Raw genomic sequence first — 17,261 nt, forward strand, 5'->3', positions numbered from 1 at the left:
AGCGATCGACAAACATTTTGATAAATTGATTTCGTAAAGTAATAATTCAAATGCTCTAAACGCTCGTCGAGCACTGTCGATTTAGGCGCCTTCAATATAGCATTTACGAATAGATTGAGAAACCAGGCCAACGAATATTGATACATTGGATCGATGTTTGCCAATTCGCTGATGCAGAAGAATAGTATGGCGGAATGTTTGGCCACCGGTACGTATTGTTGGCGTGCGGCGTCAATTTCCGTTTCAGTTGCAACAGCGATTACTTGCTTCTCTTGAATTTCCTCCGATAGTATTTTACTCGATGACAGTATGTTGATAGCATTCTCGTCTTCTAATACATTACCTTCGGAGGAGGAGAGCACCTGTGAAAGGGAAGGGTGTAGAAGGGAAGTGATATATATATAGGTACGAATAGTGTCTACTGGAGTTGAAGTTAAATACAAACGTACATAATATTTGTAAGAGACTGGTAGGTATGTACATATGTCATACAGTTATATATGCAGACATTAGTGTGCCCCACCAAAAAAAAGTTGTGGGTTTTCCATCAGAATTATAAGATCGAATATATTTGAAGACTAGGCAAAATATTCGGGAAAAAATATTAAGATTTACGTCAGCTACCTATTTGAAAATACCGCCAAAAATTCAATTATTTTGATGGCGTTGATAAAATTTTTAAACAATTTTTTTTTAAGATAATATTCTTCTCTCATCTCAGGTGAGTGTTTAGAAAAACTATTTTGAAGTTAAAATTTGTTCATATCAAAAATATCGATTTTGAAAACATTTTTTTTTTAAATTTTAATTAAATGATTTTAGAAACATTGTATTTTTATAAAAGAAAACGATTTTTTTTTATAAAAAAAAGATTTTTGTGGGTATTTTCAAATCGGTTCAGAGTACCTAAATCTTATTGTTATAGCGAATTATTTTCGCGACTTTCTTAAGATATAATAAAATGATAAAATTCCGAAAGAAAAATACTAGTACTGATTTTTTTGTATGGAGATTGATGCACCCTAATGTACACATGGTTTCTATGTACATATGTATAAGAAAATGGCACAGCTTGTGGCTAAGTAGTTTGAATGACATATTAGAGTACCTACATTTGTGGACTCTAGGTAAATACAAATGTCTATATATATGTTTGTTAGGTTGTATATTTTGTTGATGGATGGATTTGGTAAACTTAGTACTGAAATCGTCAAACCGAATGTTGTTACATGTACATATATGTAGGTACATATGTCGGTATCTTTCCAAAGTATGTATTTGTTATGTCTTGCAAGATGAAGTACTGGGCATACTATTTGCTACCATAAATTAGAGCGTAGTATATTTAGGTTCCTTCATTTACGCAATACGAGTTTGTTTGTTTATTTGTATTCTTATGGTTCCTAATTTAATTTGAAAATTGATTTAATTTGGTTTAGAAGTTAGGCAATATAACAAGGTTATGGTCAGTATAATTATTACTCTCATAAGTACATAGAATATTTTCAAGAGAAGAATTCACCACACGGGTTGGCTGTACCTGCAGCACTGTTGTTATTTTTCAGATAAAATAAAGTTATGCCGAATTTCCACTAGGCATTGAAATGACAAAAAATGTCTGCCATTTAAAAAAATGCCATGTGGAAATGATCTTAATGATTATTTTTTTAATGTAATGACACGATTATTTTTTAATGACCGACTTTGTCATTTGTCATTTTTGCCATTTAATGCCTAGTGGAAATCCAGCATTAGTTTGTTCAATCTCTGATATGTATATGTATATACATATGTATGTATATAGATTTTTGTACCCAGAATCTGGTTTAACGCAGGGTTTCCAACCGTCAATATTGGACAAAGGTTAAAGGAAAGGTAAAATAAATTCAAGTACTTTCATAAAGATAAGTAAAGAAGTATAAGTTCGGGCGATACCGAATTTTATATACCCGGCGCAGGTATCAACTATCGTCGTTCCATCTTTCTTTATTATAATCTAATTTTCTGCTCAGTGGCCATTGCAATAATCGATTTTGAGTCAATTAGCTTCAGTTGTTACTGATTCAACGTAGTTTCCGTGTTTCTGTAAATTACCGTTATATGGGCGGTGGGCGTAGCTGGATGCTAAGCAAGGCTCTTACCGAGTTTGGTAAGGTTTGGTGAAGCGGCTACTAAGATACAGTATTTCATCATGAGTGGGCGGAGTCAAGCCCCTTTTCCAAAAATTTCATAAGAATATTATTTTGCACCAAAATTCTACTTAACATACTAATTTTCAATAATTTGGATCCAATATTTACTGAAATATCATAGTTTTTGTATTTTTCGAAAATACCGTTATTTGAGAAGGGGGCGTGGTTACAGTCCTATTTTGCCCATTTTCTACAGCAACCTACCTTGGACAAAGGTATCTAAATTTTTGCTCGAGTTATCGTGTACACGAACAGATGGACGGACGGACAGACAGACAGACAGACATTTCTTAATCGACTTCCCTTTTCATTGTGATCATTTATGTATGCATTTGTCTATATCTATCTCGACTCCTTTAGGCTGTTACAAACAACCGTTGTGCGAACAAGGCTATAATACCTTGTGCACAAGTGCGCTCGGGTATAAAAATGCAACGGGCTTTGAGCAACCTCTAAACATTTTTGGGGTTAAAAATAAACTGGTGTATATATCTTTTCGATATAGAACAATCCTAGGGGGTGCGAGCATTAGAACTCAAAATTTATTTTGTTTGTGCCACCCTAATGTACATACATACATAGCTAACTCATTATAATAGCATTTTACATAAATTTGGCTTACCTCAAGAATCTGTGTTTCAATAGTGTACAATGCATCACGATTTTTTGCTGACTCAACAATGAGTTGTTCCTTTTTCTCTTGCAAATCAGGACGTTCACGTGCCACTGTATTCGCTAGAAGCTGTTCGCGTAGACCTTGTTCCGTTATCATGAAATTCAAAACGGCTACCTGTGAACAAAGAAAAGCAAATGTGTCAAAGAAAAATAATTATAACATGGAGAAGATTGTCAAATAAAATACACTGAAAGAACAGTAACCACATAAAACCGTAAAAAAATTGTAAGGGCTTGAATTTTTTATATTTTTGTTTTTAATAAAATACATGCAAGGAATAGCTGCATAGTGGAATCAAATGCAAACAAAAGATTTCAGTGAAAATATGAGCACAGAAAAATGAAGCGTTTACAGCCGGCGGGTATGATAATAAGCCACAATATGTCAATTGTCCTGGCTTTGCATCAGCATCAGCATTAGTGTAAAAAAAAAATCGTAATCACTTTCTATATATTCTACTTACTCATATTCATATGACTATTTACTAACTACGTACATAAACACATACATATGTATGTACATTAGGGCGGGCCAAATTTTTTGCCTACGGAGGATTTTACGTGTAATTCTAAGAAAATTTGACGAAGAAACCAAGAGTCTAATATCGATTTGGAGTTTGCCAAATTGCCAAAAAAGGCTTCTTAGCACTTTGCGGTAGTGTTCTCGCTAAGACGAAAAAAATTGACTCGCCCTAATGTACATACTATGTACTCTACATATTTCTTACCACTCACTTACCATAACCATTATTTCCGGTGAGTAGTTTGGATTGCGTAAGCATGTTGTAATATATAGACGAAAGTTCGGATTGTACTCCAGCATTGTGTCACCACTTTTGATGAAAAAACCACCTTTGTGCTTAATTACGTTCTTCTCTAGAATTGGTGTCAAATTTGAATCTAAACGCTCGCCTATTGGGTTTTGCGGTTCATGAAGAAAAAAAAAAAGAAATGCTTATTATGAAATACAAATCAAGTCAATAAAGGATAGAAGCTTGTAATTAAAAAACCCTTTTCTAGAAAGAAAATAAAATACAATCTGATATGCTTTTCCTGCGTACATACATAAGTATATTCATACATATGCATGCACATTAGGATGGTCCAAAAATGCATGGGAAAAAGTAAAGTCGTAATTTTCATGCTCTCACAACTCAGGAGTGCTCCATACTGAAAAATATTTATACCCTTATTTTTATTTTGGTATCAAAAAATATTTAGAGGTCGCTCAAAGCGCCCAAAATTTTCCATGAATTTTATATGGGGAAAAAACAACTCTTCGTAGAAATGGTATAGAATAGTTAAAAATCGATATTTTCCTACCATAAAACTCCGTTTATTTGCAGGAGATTCCAAATAATAATTCCCAATTGTTTATTTAACCATTTTTTCATCGCAACTATAATTTAAAGGCCTGTCAAAACCCCACAAAAACCCCGAAAATGCAATGGGGCGACCAATAAAAAATCGTGAGTATTAAAAAAGGGTTAAATAAATAATTGAAAGCCTGCCAAAGAGAACCAGAGTTTTCCGAACGATAAATATGGATTTTCAAGAATTCTATACCATTTCTACGAAAAATTTTATTTTTCTCATATAAAAATACATGGAAAACTTTGAGCGCTTTGAGTTTTTGATTTCAAAATAAAAAAATGAGAGCATACAATTCCGACTTTACTGTTTTCAAACCACCCTAATGCACATATATGTACTATGTAAATATGTAGCTATGAAAGTTTGAGCAATCAAAGCGCCAAAAGTAGTTTCTTTTTTTAGCAAAAGCAGGTAAAATTTCTTTGGAACTATGTGTTGAATGCTGAAAGATGAAAGAAAAAACACCCGAAAGGTCACAAAAATCCCGAAACTTCATAAAAAAAGTTCCGAACGGCCCCAGAAAATAATATTAAATAATAAAAAAGGCCTTGGAAACCCCGCGAAAATCTTAAAAAGCATGAACAAAAATTCTGAAAATCACAAAAAATTCCGAAAAATACTGAAAAATAACACGCGAGAAATGGAGAAAAAATTTTGATAGGCTCAGAAAAATTCTTGAAAAATAATTCACAAAAAAAAATATAGAAATATCGCGAAAAATAAACACAAAGTGCCCCAAATTCTCCCAAAGGAATTGCCAAAAAGTGCGAAAAAACGCAAGAGGTGTCGAAAAATACATATGTATGAACGGTCGCCTCAAATAACGTTGTTAGCGACAATTTGGCCAAAGCTAGTTTCCTTAACTTAAAAAAGATATAAACGTGTATATGTTACTTTTTTAAAGGCAATTTTCTTGAAGACTGCTGTACCAAAAAAGTAGAAAACCAAATCAAATGACCATCTGTGCGAATATCGCGAAAAGCCGAAAAAAGCTGAAAGGCTCCGAGAAAAAAAAAATGATGCGAAAAAATGTTGTAGAGCTGCGAAAATATGTTTAAATATCTCCAGATACATAAACCCGAAAATATTCTGAAAATTCCAGAAAAAATCTCGAAAGGTTCTAAAAACTGTACACACATGCTTACAAATATACTCGTGTGACATACATTTACATATATATGTATGTATATGTAATCAAAGAAAAAAGTCAAAGGTCAAAGGATATTTGTTTTTGTTGGCACAATATTTATGTATGTACTAAAGTACACAAAAAGTGCATCATCGTAATTTAAAATATGACTTTGTAAACAATAATTGAAAATATAATTGAAATGTGGATTCCCAGAAAAAAATATCACTGGCTTATTCATCTACAAATCTGTGTAATTTGGGCTATTTGCATGCGTCATATGCATGTGTGTGTGTATGTGTGTTCAATCGTTTACTTTTATTTTTTTTTTTTTTTTGTACATATGATAAAATTTCAGAAAAAATCCCTTTTCGCATACTGATTTTTTTTCTATTTCTAACAGCATTTAAAGTGTAAAATAGCATTTAAAATGTACAATCAAATAAATGTTCATATTCAAATTCTGTTAATTTGAAACCACAAAAAAAAATTGTTTGTAATTAGTTTCAAATTACGCATATTAAATATGTTTTAAATTAACTTTCTGTCTTATATCGAAGTACGAATTGCTATATGTAACATGTATGTATGTATGTATGTAAATATGTGTAGTAGTAATATAATCAAAAAAAGATGGCAAATTTTGGATCCTCTTCGCTTGTTTATTTATATAATTTATAATAATTTTTTATAGTGGTACCATTTCGCAAAGCCTGGATTCGAGCGTAGTTTCCGATCAACATCTAAAAATAAAAAAATACAGTTTTGTCTAATAGCGGTCACCGGTTTTTTGTAATGAGTTAGACTTTTATAAAAAATTTATGTACCATCAAATGGACAAATGAAAAATGTCCAAAACTTGTAAAAATTTTTGGTTTCTATTATTTTTTTCAGCCTTGAATAACTTTTGACCTAGTTGACTTATCGAAAAATGCCTGCAAATCTTTTTTGTAAAGCGTTCACTTATCTACAAAACTGCTTTAGGACCTTTACAGTGCAATGCATCGTTCGTTAAATATAAAAATCAGAAATAAAAAAAATAAAAAAATGTTCCTGTTTTATTCTTATGGGGAAATCGAAAAGTGCGATGCGAACATTCTTAATATTAATATTAAGAGCTCATATTTTCTGAGACTTATTTTGGCATCTAAAAGAGACTTTTGAGCATGGTTCAGAGGAAAAAAATATATATATTTTTTTCTGAATCACCCTAATACATACATATGTCATATACACATGCAACTCAAGTCACCTGCCATTCGTGAACACGTGTCACTTTACAGAACTGGTTATGTGTAAGCATTGATGAAATCGTGGCATGTGGGCCCTTTACTTGATTGCCGTATGACGTAGATACTTACTTATGTTCATACATACGTAATATAATATACATAATTGCAAATCACCATGAACTTGAGTTGATACATTTGTTAACATTATTTTTATAACATTTAAGTTCATACATATTTGTTTAACAAACCTACGTAAGCTCCTATGTCTATCTTCTTACGGATGCATGAGTAAATAACTGTCTCTATGCTCAAAATTCCAGCAACCCATTCAATTGAAAAGCACTTAAACTTATAAAGTGTCTTCAAATATGTTGCAGAGGGGCAGATGTACATACATAGGTACATACATACATATATATGTTTGGTTTACTTTATGGCTGTCACGCTTAAATTGGATTTATGCCGACGTCATTCCTTTATTATTACTAGCTGACTTCATTGCGTCATTAATCTTAGCCAATTCGGTTGAGATGAAATAATTGAAGAAGGGAAATAAAATTTAGAAATTTTTATGGACCTACTCGTAGATGGGCATACTCATAATTCAGGTACCTCTGTAAGTATTCCCAGCCAGCAGAGAAATGTACGTTTCTATTAATTGAAAACATAATACAATTGAAATGTACCAGGGACCGAAAATAACAGTTATTTTTTTTTTAATAGTTAAACTTGGCCAAATATTTTTTAAGTTCGAGATAAAAGTAAATTCCGGTTAAGAAACATTATCCAATTTTAACAAATTTGGCATAAAATGAAATAGGACTGAAATACCTTTTAGACTGAATTAACGAACAAAGGTTACCACCTCTATTCATATTTTTTGTTATAATTTTATACAAAAGAAATTCACATACCTGACCCAAGGTTAGTTCTATGGTAATTAAATAACATTTTTTAATCAAATATTTTTCAATAGGTGGCTTTCCTCGTTGAGACACTTCAGTTTGAAAGCTATTTTAGTGCTCTTTAATTCGATACCTAAATTCTTTAATTTTGGATAAGCGGTTTGTTAATTATTAGGAAAGGACTTTTATTGCGGCTTTAAAAAATATTTGGGCAAGTTTAACTGTTAAAAAAAAATTAAACTTATCCGTTTCATAAACATTATCATAGCTTTTCTAGAGAAACGTTTTGTGGTAGAATTTGATGGAAAAACGACCGAAAATTTAATCAGTCAACGGATGAAACATCTGAGTTGTATACGAAATAATTTTAACTTTCGAATACTACATATGCTAAAGTATGAGAGTTCTGTTTTTTTGGTTATAAAATGTTAACAACAATGTTGTCAATCTATCATTCTTAGTGTACCTACATACATACATACATATGTATGTAAGTATATGAGGATATGCGTGCTTTTCAATACAATGAAGTGACGATCACTGAAACATCATTTTGTATGCACGATATGACTAAGTGACAAATTGACATGGTTAATATGTTTGGTTAAAATGTGTTAAATTTGGTTATATAAACAGCTGAAGAAGACTTATTATTTAGTGGCACTCTAGTGGCAGTAGAACATCATAATCTATGAAATAGTAGACCCAGGAGACCCCAGTGCAGAAGACGACCAGAAAAGTTCCAACTTTATTGCCTAACGCAAAACCTCTACGTGTGACCTCGGATAATGCAATTATCGTTGCGAGGCCGTTCGAATTGAAATGCTCAGAGTAATGGCGAATTTCAGAGAGACCTTCGGTTCAGCATACAACGGTGGGGTCTACTGTAACTAGGTTAATACACTGAGCAAATACACGACAACTAAATATATACCTTAAAGCCCAATATCTCCAGAAGTATCGATGTTAGCGATTTGATATTCCGAAAAATTCAATTTCCTGCAAGTTTGTCATTTATAATTTTTCTATAGATCCTTTTATCTACGAGATAGGGGCGAAACAAACGAGAATTTCATAAAAAAATTGGGTTTGGTGACCCGCACTACCTCGCGGGTGAGAGTTAGGATTCCGCAACGATGGTCACTTTTGTAGAGCATTCAATTCTGAAGAAACCCTATCATTGACCAAGATTATACCATAAAATGCCACTGAGCTATAGAATTTTGAAACAATCACTATTTAGGTATTTCCCACAAAATTTCTATGTGGAAGTCAACAAAAAAAATATATATATATAAATAAAAAATAGCCGCCGAAAAAAGGACCCTACTATTTATAGTTATCAAATCTTGTTTTGAGGGAAATACATTTATTTGACGTAACTGTAAAATTTTCTCTCTCTGTGCTATGTGTATAATATACACTATTTGTCGCTTTAAGGCTCGCCTTAAATAAAGGTATTAAAAAACTCCATACCGTCTTGCCCCGCGGACAAAAGTCTTTTAAGCTTTCTTTATATTTTGCTTAAAAGCGTGTAGAGTAAAAACTCTCTCTGCCCATCACTGGTCATGGCTGTTCCAAAACAGAGACGACCAGAGAGTGCTGTTACTCTCCGCGCTTGCATCTAAATTCTGTTGAAAGCTTTGAAAGGCTTCTGATGTAGATGTTTTGATCCATATTAACTAAAAATAGCAACAATCGAGAAAGCTTTTATTCTATGCCTTTTTGCATGAAATATTTAGAAAGCATTAAAATGCGCCGGACTAAGCTAAAGCTTTAAAAAAGCTTATGATATACATTTGTACATTAGTAGATATGCCAGCCCCTACAGAAAGCCTCTTCAGTGGGAAAAATTTTGGTTGTGACATATTCAAAACAGTGAGTATCAGAGAGAGCTTTTGCTCTCTGAATTTCATATATCTATAGAAAGCTTCAAAACCCCTTCCCGCAGGAAAAAAAATTTAATAACACAGATACACATCTGAAAAAGTGAAGAAATGCACTTTAATATTGAACTTACCAACATTTTCAATAAGTACAGGATTACCATAAGTGACTGAAAGTTCGAGTATTTGCATATAGTTGGGATCACTTTGCTTGATTACACGCAAAAAGTTATCCTTTTCCATATTCTTAATCCACTTATTGGCTTGCACTTGAGAACATGAAGAAATGACAAACATTTTTTGTGAAAGAAGTAGTACATAAAACAAATAAAAATAACCAATAATTAATGCCACAATTTTGCAAGGATTTACGACAGTTCAGTGCTTCCTTAAATTTAACCAAACAACTACAAAAACTACTGCAACAATTTACATATGTACAGTGCTTAATCAACTCACCTTGTGGATCTATCATTAGCGGATATCGATTTGAGTTAGCTACAATAATGCCATTTTCAACAGAAAAATTATCTGCCGGTAAACCTGCTAATGACCAAGCGCGTATTTGCATTGGATTTCCCAATGTGTTGGCCAATGAAAATTTCTCGGAACAGGGAATTTTTTTGCGAACACATAACTCATTCCAATCGTCCAAAATTTGCGCTCGATACTGCAACAAAAAACCAAAAACAAGACCATATTTATTATTGATGACTTTGTACTTATGTATGTATGTACATATGTGTGTATGTATTTAACAATGGATAAACTCAAATATATGTATGCATGTACAATGTACATATACAGTTACATAATACAATAAACAAAATCATACGAGCATACATCGCTAGCTTAGAAAGAAAAGTTGCTAAGTCCCATTTTAAAAATTTTACAGGAGAGGAAAAAATCTTCCAATAGCCATTTTCTTTAATTATTTCGCAAGACTTTGAATCAAACATTTTGCGCGTTTAAAGCAAAGCAAAACTCCATAAGAATCAGAAGGATTCGATATTTATTAAAAGATGTCGTATTATTATCGCCTTATCGGATTTGTGGTGCTTCTTTTGGGCTTAGCAAATTTTTCTTTTATTGCTTATGAAGAGGAAAAAATAAAACAAGTACCTTTATAATTTTCGAAACGATGCGTTTTCAATTTCTCTAGCCTCCTATATCAAAATATGAGTTTTCATAAAAAGTGGACTTAGCAACTTTTCACTCTAAGCTAGCGACATACTTTGTTATTAATTTGCAAACGATATCGGTATGCAAAGAATTGATGAGTTACAATGGCGAGTTTTAAGCAGACATTAATTTATGCATTCCTATGTTTTACTACTATAGTACAGGAATATGTAGGAGTTTGAGTAGTAAACTATTTTACTGTTGGCTCTTGACCTCATGTGGATGGTAATTAGTGCACTTATCAATTGGAAATGATTTCTCTTTATGTATGTTGAAAACTTCATGGCACATTTGTGGAAAATTATTGTATTGATCGTGTGCAACGAGTGTCAAGCATTAATCAGCACTTCTAATCGACTCTTTGTATAATCATTTTCACATTTTGATTTCAAAATTTTATGCCGCTTTGTTTTTGATATGTTAATACATATTTATCTACATAACTAAGCTGAGAAACCTACACATACTTAGCTATATATTTGTATACATACCTAAATATGTACAAACATACATATGTATGTGCTAGGGATGTTAATTTTTAACCTTTTTCCGATCCCGGGATTTTCGGGATGTCGTTATCACAATCCCGCGATCCCGGGATTAGTCCGGGGATTTAGATATTCATTGCTTTTCAACAGCTTAAATCGAAAAAATTGCTTCTATATTGTTTGAGAAGCTCTTCTACCATAAAATAAATAATAAATTAAAGGGTTTGAAACCTACTTTTTTATTTAAAGTGGCGTTTTTATTTTTTCTCTATGATTTCAGGATTTATATTAAAGGACTTTGTAATTTCAAAGTTATGATTAATTCCAGAAATTATTTAAAAAAATTCGATGCAATGTAGAATAAAAATATGGGTACCAAATGCAAGAGGGAATTTCTTGAGAATTAAAAAAAAAATAAAAGTTTTTAGATTCACAAGCACGAATAGGTAATTTTTTAAGCTGATAAAGTTAGAAGCATTTTCTCTTTAATTTGATACCCATACTTCTTCCCTAAGCATATTTCTCTCATTTTTTTTAAATCATTTTTGAATCACTGACGTCCGAGTGAAAAACTAAAAACGCAATTTTACTATATGTGGCCCATGGTTTCGAAAATATTGTGATATTTATGTTTAAAATTTACTATCGCGCGGTGCTATATGTATACTCAGCTAAATAAAAAAAATTTTAATTATTAAATAAAAAAAGAAATATAGCCCAAACTGGTCAAGAAAAGGAGTTTCTATTATTGCCATCAGTGCAAATTTAAAATCCCGAAAATCCCGGGATTCTTGGCAAATTTTTTTTTGGGACCCCGGGATTAACATTCCTAGTATATACATAGGTATAAGCGTGTATAGTTTTTAGAATTTCGCTGATTAACCAAATATTTTTTTTACCGTAAATTCTTTCCTAATTATGGTATAATTAGCGCAAATATTCCATTAATTACATATGCAGGTAGATATCAACATACATATATATATATGTATATACGCATAACAGAGTTAATATTTTCATTCATTCAAATTTTAGACAATATGTACTTTATTATTAAATTAAATAAATATGTTTACTTAAAACATATATATTTTTAATAAAACAAGGTTTTTGGCTGGTTGATTATTGTCCCTATTGAATTGTTTGAATTTATAAACTCAACAGATACACACATACATATTTATACTACAAACATATACACAGAGATAAAGTGTTATTGCACATTTTTTAGATTTATTTTTAGTTATGGCGTTCACCGCTGACATTTATTTTTAAATTTTTGCACCTTTCTAATTTTAGTATCCGTTCCAGATATACATATGTACATACTTACCAACATTTATGCACATGCATATTTTATCAATTAGTTTTGCTTAGTGAATATTGTTCGGACATAAATTTTATACGTGTCTGCGCATATAAACAACAACTTTTAACCCATCCGGCATTTTTGTCAAATTGAAAAAAAAAAATACATACATATGTATGTACAATAGGGCGGTCCAAGAAAAGTTTAAAATATTAAGCTCTCACCGCCTGGGATTTAAAAAAAATAAATAAATTATATGTAGAACTGCCTCAAAGCCCATGAAGTTTTCTATGTATTTTATATCAACATTTTTCGATCGAAAAACTCTGTTTCTCTTCAAGAGACTCAAAATAATAATACCCAATTGTGTACTTAATATTGTTTTTGAAGAATTCAAAACCATTACTACGAAAAAGTTTTTTTTCAGCCTATAAAATACATGGAAAATTTCACGGGCTTTGAGGCAGCTCTAAATACAACTTTTTTTAGCGGTTAGAGCTTAACATTTAAATTTTTTTTCTACTTGTATTTTTGTACCACCCTAATGTACATACACAAAATATTATACTATGTAGTTTAGATATATTTTTAAATACCTAAATAAATAAATATTTTTTCTAGCGCGTTTTATTGCTAGATAACTGTCTGCGTAAAGCTAAAAAATTTACAAACGATTTTGGAGCATGCAAAAGCCGCGTCGAGAGTGATTAATTTCGGCGATAGTTGTAGTTGAAAGTTTAATTTTTATTTTGTCTTTTTTGCAGCTATTGAAAATGCTAATAGCGCGTTAGGCGAGCAGTTTAAACGAGAGGCTTTAATGACGGCGGCAGGTGGATAGTGAATATTTTAAAAAGTTGTGATTTTTTTTTGCCGATTACACCGTGCGACAGTAAATTTTACACACACAAAAATCAATAGTTATATTCGCGAAACTGGGGGAAAAAATAGTAGAACTACGTTTCCTCTTAAAAGGACTTTAAAATTAATAAAAATAAGCTCAGTGCAATGTAGAATAACAATATGAGCATTATATATTTAAAAGAGCAAATCCTATAGAATTTAAAAAAGTAAATTTTTTGATGCATAAGAACGAAAAGGTACTGAAAAAGTTGTTTTTTAATTTTATCCTCGAATAACATTGAAAGTTTGCAATATGAATGTTTGAAAAATTTTTATGTTAAGGACTAATATACACACGACCACTAACTTTATTAGCTTAAAAAAATAAAATGAATTAAAAGGACATTTTCAATACCTATTCATCCGTGCGAACTAAAAGACTTATATTTTTTTTAAAATCTACAGATTTTTTTTAGGTGGTACCCATATTATTCCATATTGCACTTAATTTTTTTAAAATTAATTTTTTTAATTAATCATACTTTTTAAATTTAAAAGTCCTAACTAACTAAGAAATTAAAAACGCAGTTTTATTATATATAACCCATAGTTTCGTGAGGTTTGAATTTTTTTTTGGTTTTTGTAGCACGGTGTTACATATGTATGTATGTATGTACCACTACACTGATGTGGTTTCCACTTCACTTTACGATAAGGTGTTTTAAAAGACCCAATTATTTGTATGCAGGTAGTCTAGAAGCGTTCAATACAATATCTCGATACGACTTGTAATCCCCGAACCAGTAAATATCTTGTGAGTCATTTGCGAAGCCAAGAAAAGTGGAATATTTATGCTTCGCTGATTTAAAACAATCCACCTACCTCGGTGGGGAAGAATCCTAAATAAGCCACAGCGCCACCAGCTAACAAAACATCACCGACAATATTGCTAATGGATTTGTGTAAATTGTTGGCTGCATCAGACCAGCGTGTCTTCTCACCACCCAAGCCACCGAGTAGCTTCTCAGCGCTGAAATAGAGAGAGAGAGAGATAAATAAGGGAAAATTAATATCCATCTTAAATATCAGTTGAAAACTCGACGCTTACCGATTCAACTTCTTTTCGCAATTATCGATTTCATCTTCAAGCCTCTTCTTCTCACGTGATTTTTCTGCGAAGAAATCATTTAATTTTTGCAGCTTATCCAGAATCACTTGCAATTCAGCACGCTTTGCGTTTAATTTTTCCATTTGCGATGCCAAATCTGCTTCAGCTTCGGCGAGTGCCTGCTGCTTGGGTTGCACAATTTTTGCCACACGATCGTAAACATCCATGGCACGCACCCATTTGCAAAGACCCTCACAAGCAGTTGAGGCGCTTTTGATTTTCTCTGGCACGAAATCGCGATCGGGGATGTATCTGTCGGTTGGAGAGTTGATTTGATGAGTTGAGGTGAGAAATTTTTTGAAGTTTTCACATATAATTAAGTTCTACGAATATTTGTACTAAAATGCTAGTGAAAAAATTATAAGTTATTATCCGAAGTGGCCTAGATCGCCCCTGCACGCCCACTAAAATTCAGGCAAAAGTTTTTTTATTGAAAAAACGAAAAAAATTTTCGACTGGAAGTGGACGCGTGAGATTCTTCACGAGACTTTCGTCTTAAAGAGCATGCCGAAGGTGGGTTTAGGGGCGGATTTCTTGGTTATAAACACCCTTAGTGTGAAGTATAGAAGCGTGGCCGAACCGCCGATCTTTCCATAGCGCCATACTTTTTAGCCTAGCGCTTTGTACCTTTTCGAAACAATGCGTATTTAATTTCTCAAAAGGTGGATTTAGCAACTTTTCACTCTATGATGGCTATATTTAATTCTCTAAAAAGTATAGAAACACGATTTCATGTTAGGTAAAATATTTATCATGTGATCTGGCGATATGATGCAGTGCGATGTAGGTATGCAAAATCGATACAAAAAAAAAACGCCGAGGCACGTAAACTTTAACGCTTTTCCAGATCAGGTAATTTTTGCAAGATATTTTAATTTTAAGTTTACGCTGCGAATGAGGAAAAATTCAAACTCTAACGTGGAAAATGTTACTCATACGCCATGTACGAGTACGGCCACGTACGTTATGGCGTATGAGTAACATTCTTTCCTGCTTCTATTTCATAAAAAAAAAAATTATTGAACATTTTCATTTGATCATTCAAAGTTGTTCATTTATCCAGCGATTTTAAAGGTTGAGTTTTTGGCAAAAGGAGAGGTATTAATAAAAAAAATAAAAAAAATTGTGTTATTTTATTTTTTTTTTGTTAAAGTTTGATTTTTTCATAAAAAATAAAATATCTTGGGAAAATGCCCTGATCTGGAAAAATAGTATACATATCCATAATCTACGATCCAAAATTAAGTTTACGTGCCTCGGCGTTTTTTTGTGTCAATTCGCAACTTGTAATCGGTTCAATGCAAAAACAAAAATAAAACAAATTAACACTACTCGCACTCACTTTTCTCGAATTTTCTTTATATTCGCCGGTGGTATATTATCTTTGTCGAATGTTTTCAACGACTCAAGAAATTTCATATCGCCTATCATGCGCATCGATGGTCCCCAGAAGTCCTCCACCATACGTCCGCTAGCATCTGGCTTACGATCCGGTTTGAAACCTCTCAATACACAAACTGCCTCAAGCGTTAACTTCACCGCATATGGTGGATTCTTCATCGATTTAACAATGAAAATATCAGCTGGCTTGAGTGTGTTCAACGCATCCAATGCTGCCTCTAGTGCAGGAATCGCCTCAGCCAAATCACTTTCGCAATCGTCTTTAATCGCTTGTGCTGCGGCAGCTGCTTCATTGGCCGCCGCCTCATCGGCGCCAACAACCTCCTTCTTTTTCTCAGCCTCCGCCGTCTCGCGTTCAATATTCACCATAATACGCTCAGTCTCCTCGGACAGCACTTTCAGTTTGGGTTGCAAATCATAGAGATTCGCCTGCATTTCACCGACTTGACTAGCGGCAAAGTCTAGCTTCTCCAAGCCAGTGGTGTAGCTGCATTATAGACATATAAAAATTAAAATAAAAAGTAAAACACCGCAGCAATTGTAAGCGCCTCCACTCACCGATCTCTCAGTTTGGTAATTTCATCCAATTTCCGTACATAGAAAATTTTAAAAGATTTCAACATCTCCAAATACGATGATGGCGTCACATAATTACGTCGTCCCAATTCCAAGTAGCAACTACAGTTTTATGTGTGAGATAATGTGAATTGAAATTTAATGTGTATATCTTATTCGTTATTTCGGTTCGTACTTGTCTGCCCACTTATCATTTTATTCTGTTTGTAGAACTGATTAATGCACACTTACTTACCGTTCGCTCGCATCAAAGACGGATTTATTGAAATGCATGACAATTTGTACCAGCTCCAATTCCAATTCACTGAGCACAATTTCCTCCATTTCATCGCTTTTCTTGGTAGTATCTGACTCTGCGGTATCTACAGATGCTCGTTCAGCGGCGGCTGCGCCAGACTCGGCATGCTCCTGTGCCTGACCCAATTTCATTGAACTGATAAAATATTCAGCAACACGCTCCAAGGCATCAACCGGCCAAGGCATGAACCTGAAAATCGGCAAGCGATGCAGATATAGACAGACAGACGGGCGCTTACGTATTTGTACATATGTATGAGTGCGCTTGCATACATACTTACATACAAATGTATATGTAGATGCAAGATATCAATAGAAGTATACTTATATAACTATAACTGTTCACTATATACTAGTATGTACAGCTGGCAAAGATTTCCAATATACTGATACTACATACATGCCTACATATATATGTATGTATGTTTGTACATTAGACCCCACCAGAAAAAAGTTAGCCATACGCTTTGGAGTCTAAAATATTTTTGCAGTGCAAATTCTATAAAAAATTTTATTTTATTTTTTGGCCGGACGTACATAGGTGTCGCCTTTTAAAATTTTTTCACAATATCATCGGCATTTCCAGTCGGATCTTAAAGTATAATAT

At 32.9% G+C, this 17,261-nt stretch overlaps 1 protein-coding gene across 1 annotated transcript in view; it reads right to left on the reverse strand.

Moving 5' to 3' along the window:
• LOC118749794 (dynein heavy chain 3, axonemal-like) overlaps window positions 1-17,261 on the reverse strand; it is a 40,415-nt gene that overhangs the window by 3,546 nt on the left and 19,608 nt on the right. The window contains exons 4-13 of the mRNA XM_036484572.1: window positions 16,593-16,844; window positions 16,340-16,459; window positions 15,723-16,268; window positions 14,321-14,632; window positions 14,095-14,242; window positions 9,853-10,063; window positions 9,528-9,662; window positions 3,607-3,779; window positions 2,815-2,982; window positions 15-362 (exon numbers count right to left, since the gene is read on the reverse strand). Coding sequence (XP_036340465.1) covers window positions 15-362; window positions 2,815-2,982; window positions 3,607-3,779; window positions 9,528-9,662; window positions 9,853-10,063; window positions 14,095-14,242; window positions 14,321-14,632; window positions 15,723-16,268; window positions 16,340-16,459; window positions 16,593-16,844 — 2,413 coding nt within the window. The remainder of the gene's footprint in view (window positions 1-14; window positions 363-2,814; window positions 2,983-3,606; window positions 3,780-9,527; window positions 9,663-9,852; window positions 10,064-14,094; window positions 14,243-14,320; window positions 14,633-15,722; window positions 16,269-16,339; window positions 16,460-16,592; window positions 16,845-17,261) is intronic.

The sequence above is a fragment of the Rhagoletis pomonella genome, unplaced genomic scaffold, assembly GCF_013731165.1.
Source record: "Rhagoletis pomonella isolate Grant_MI unplaced genomic scaffold, Rhpom_1.0 Rhpom_scaffold_00049, whole genome shotgun sequence".
In the NCBI taxonomy this organism is placed as follows: domain Eukaryota; kingdom Metazoa; phylum Arthropoda; class Insecta; order Diptera; family Tephritidae; genus Rhagoletis; species Rhagoletis pomonella.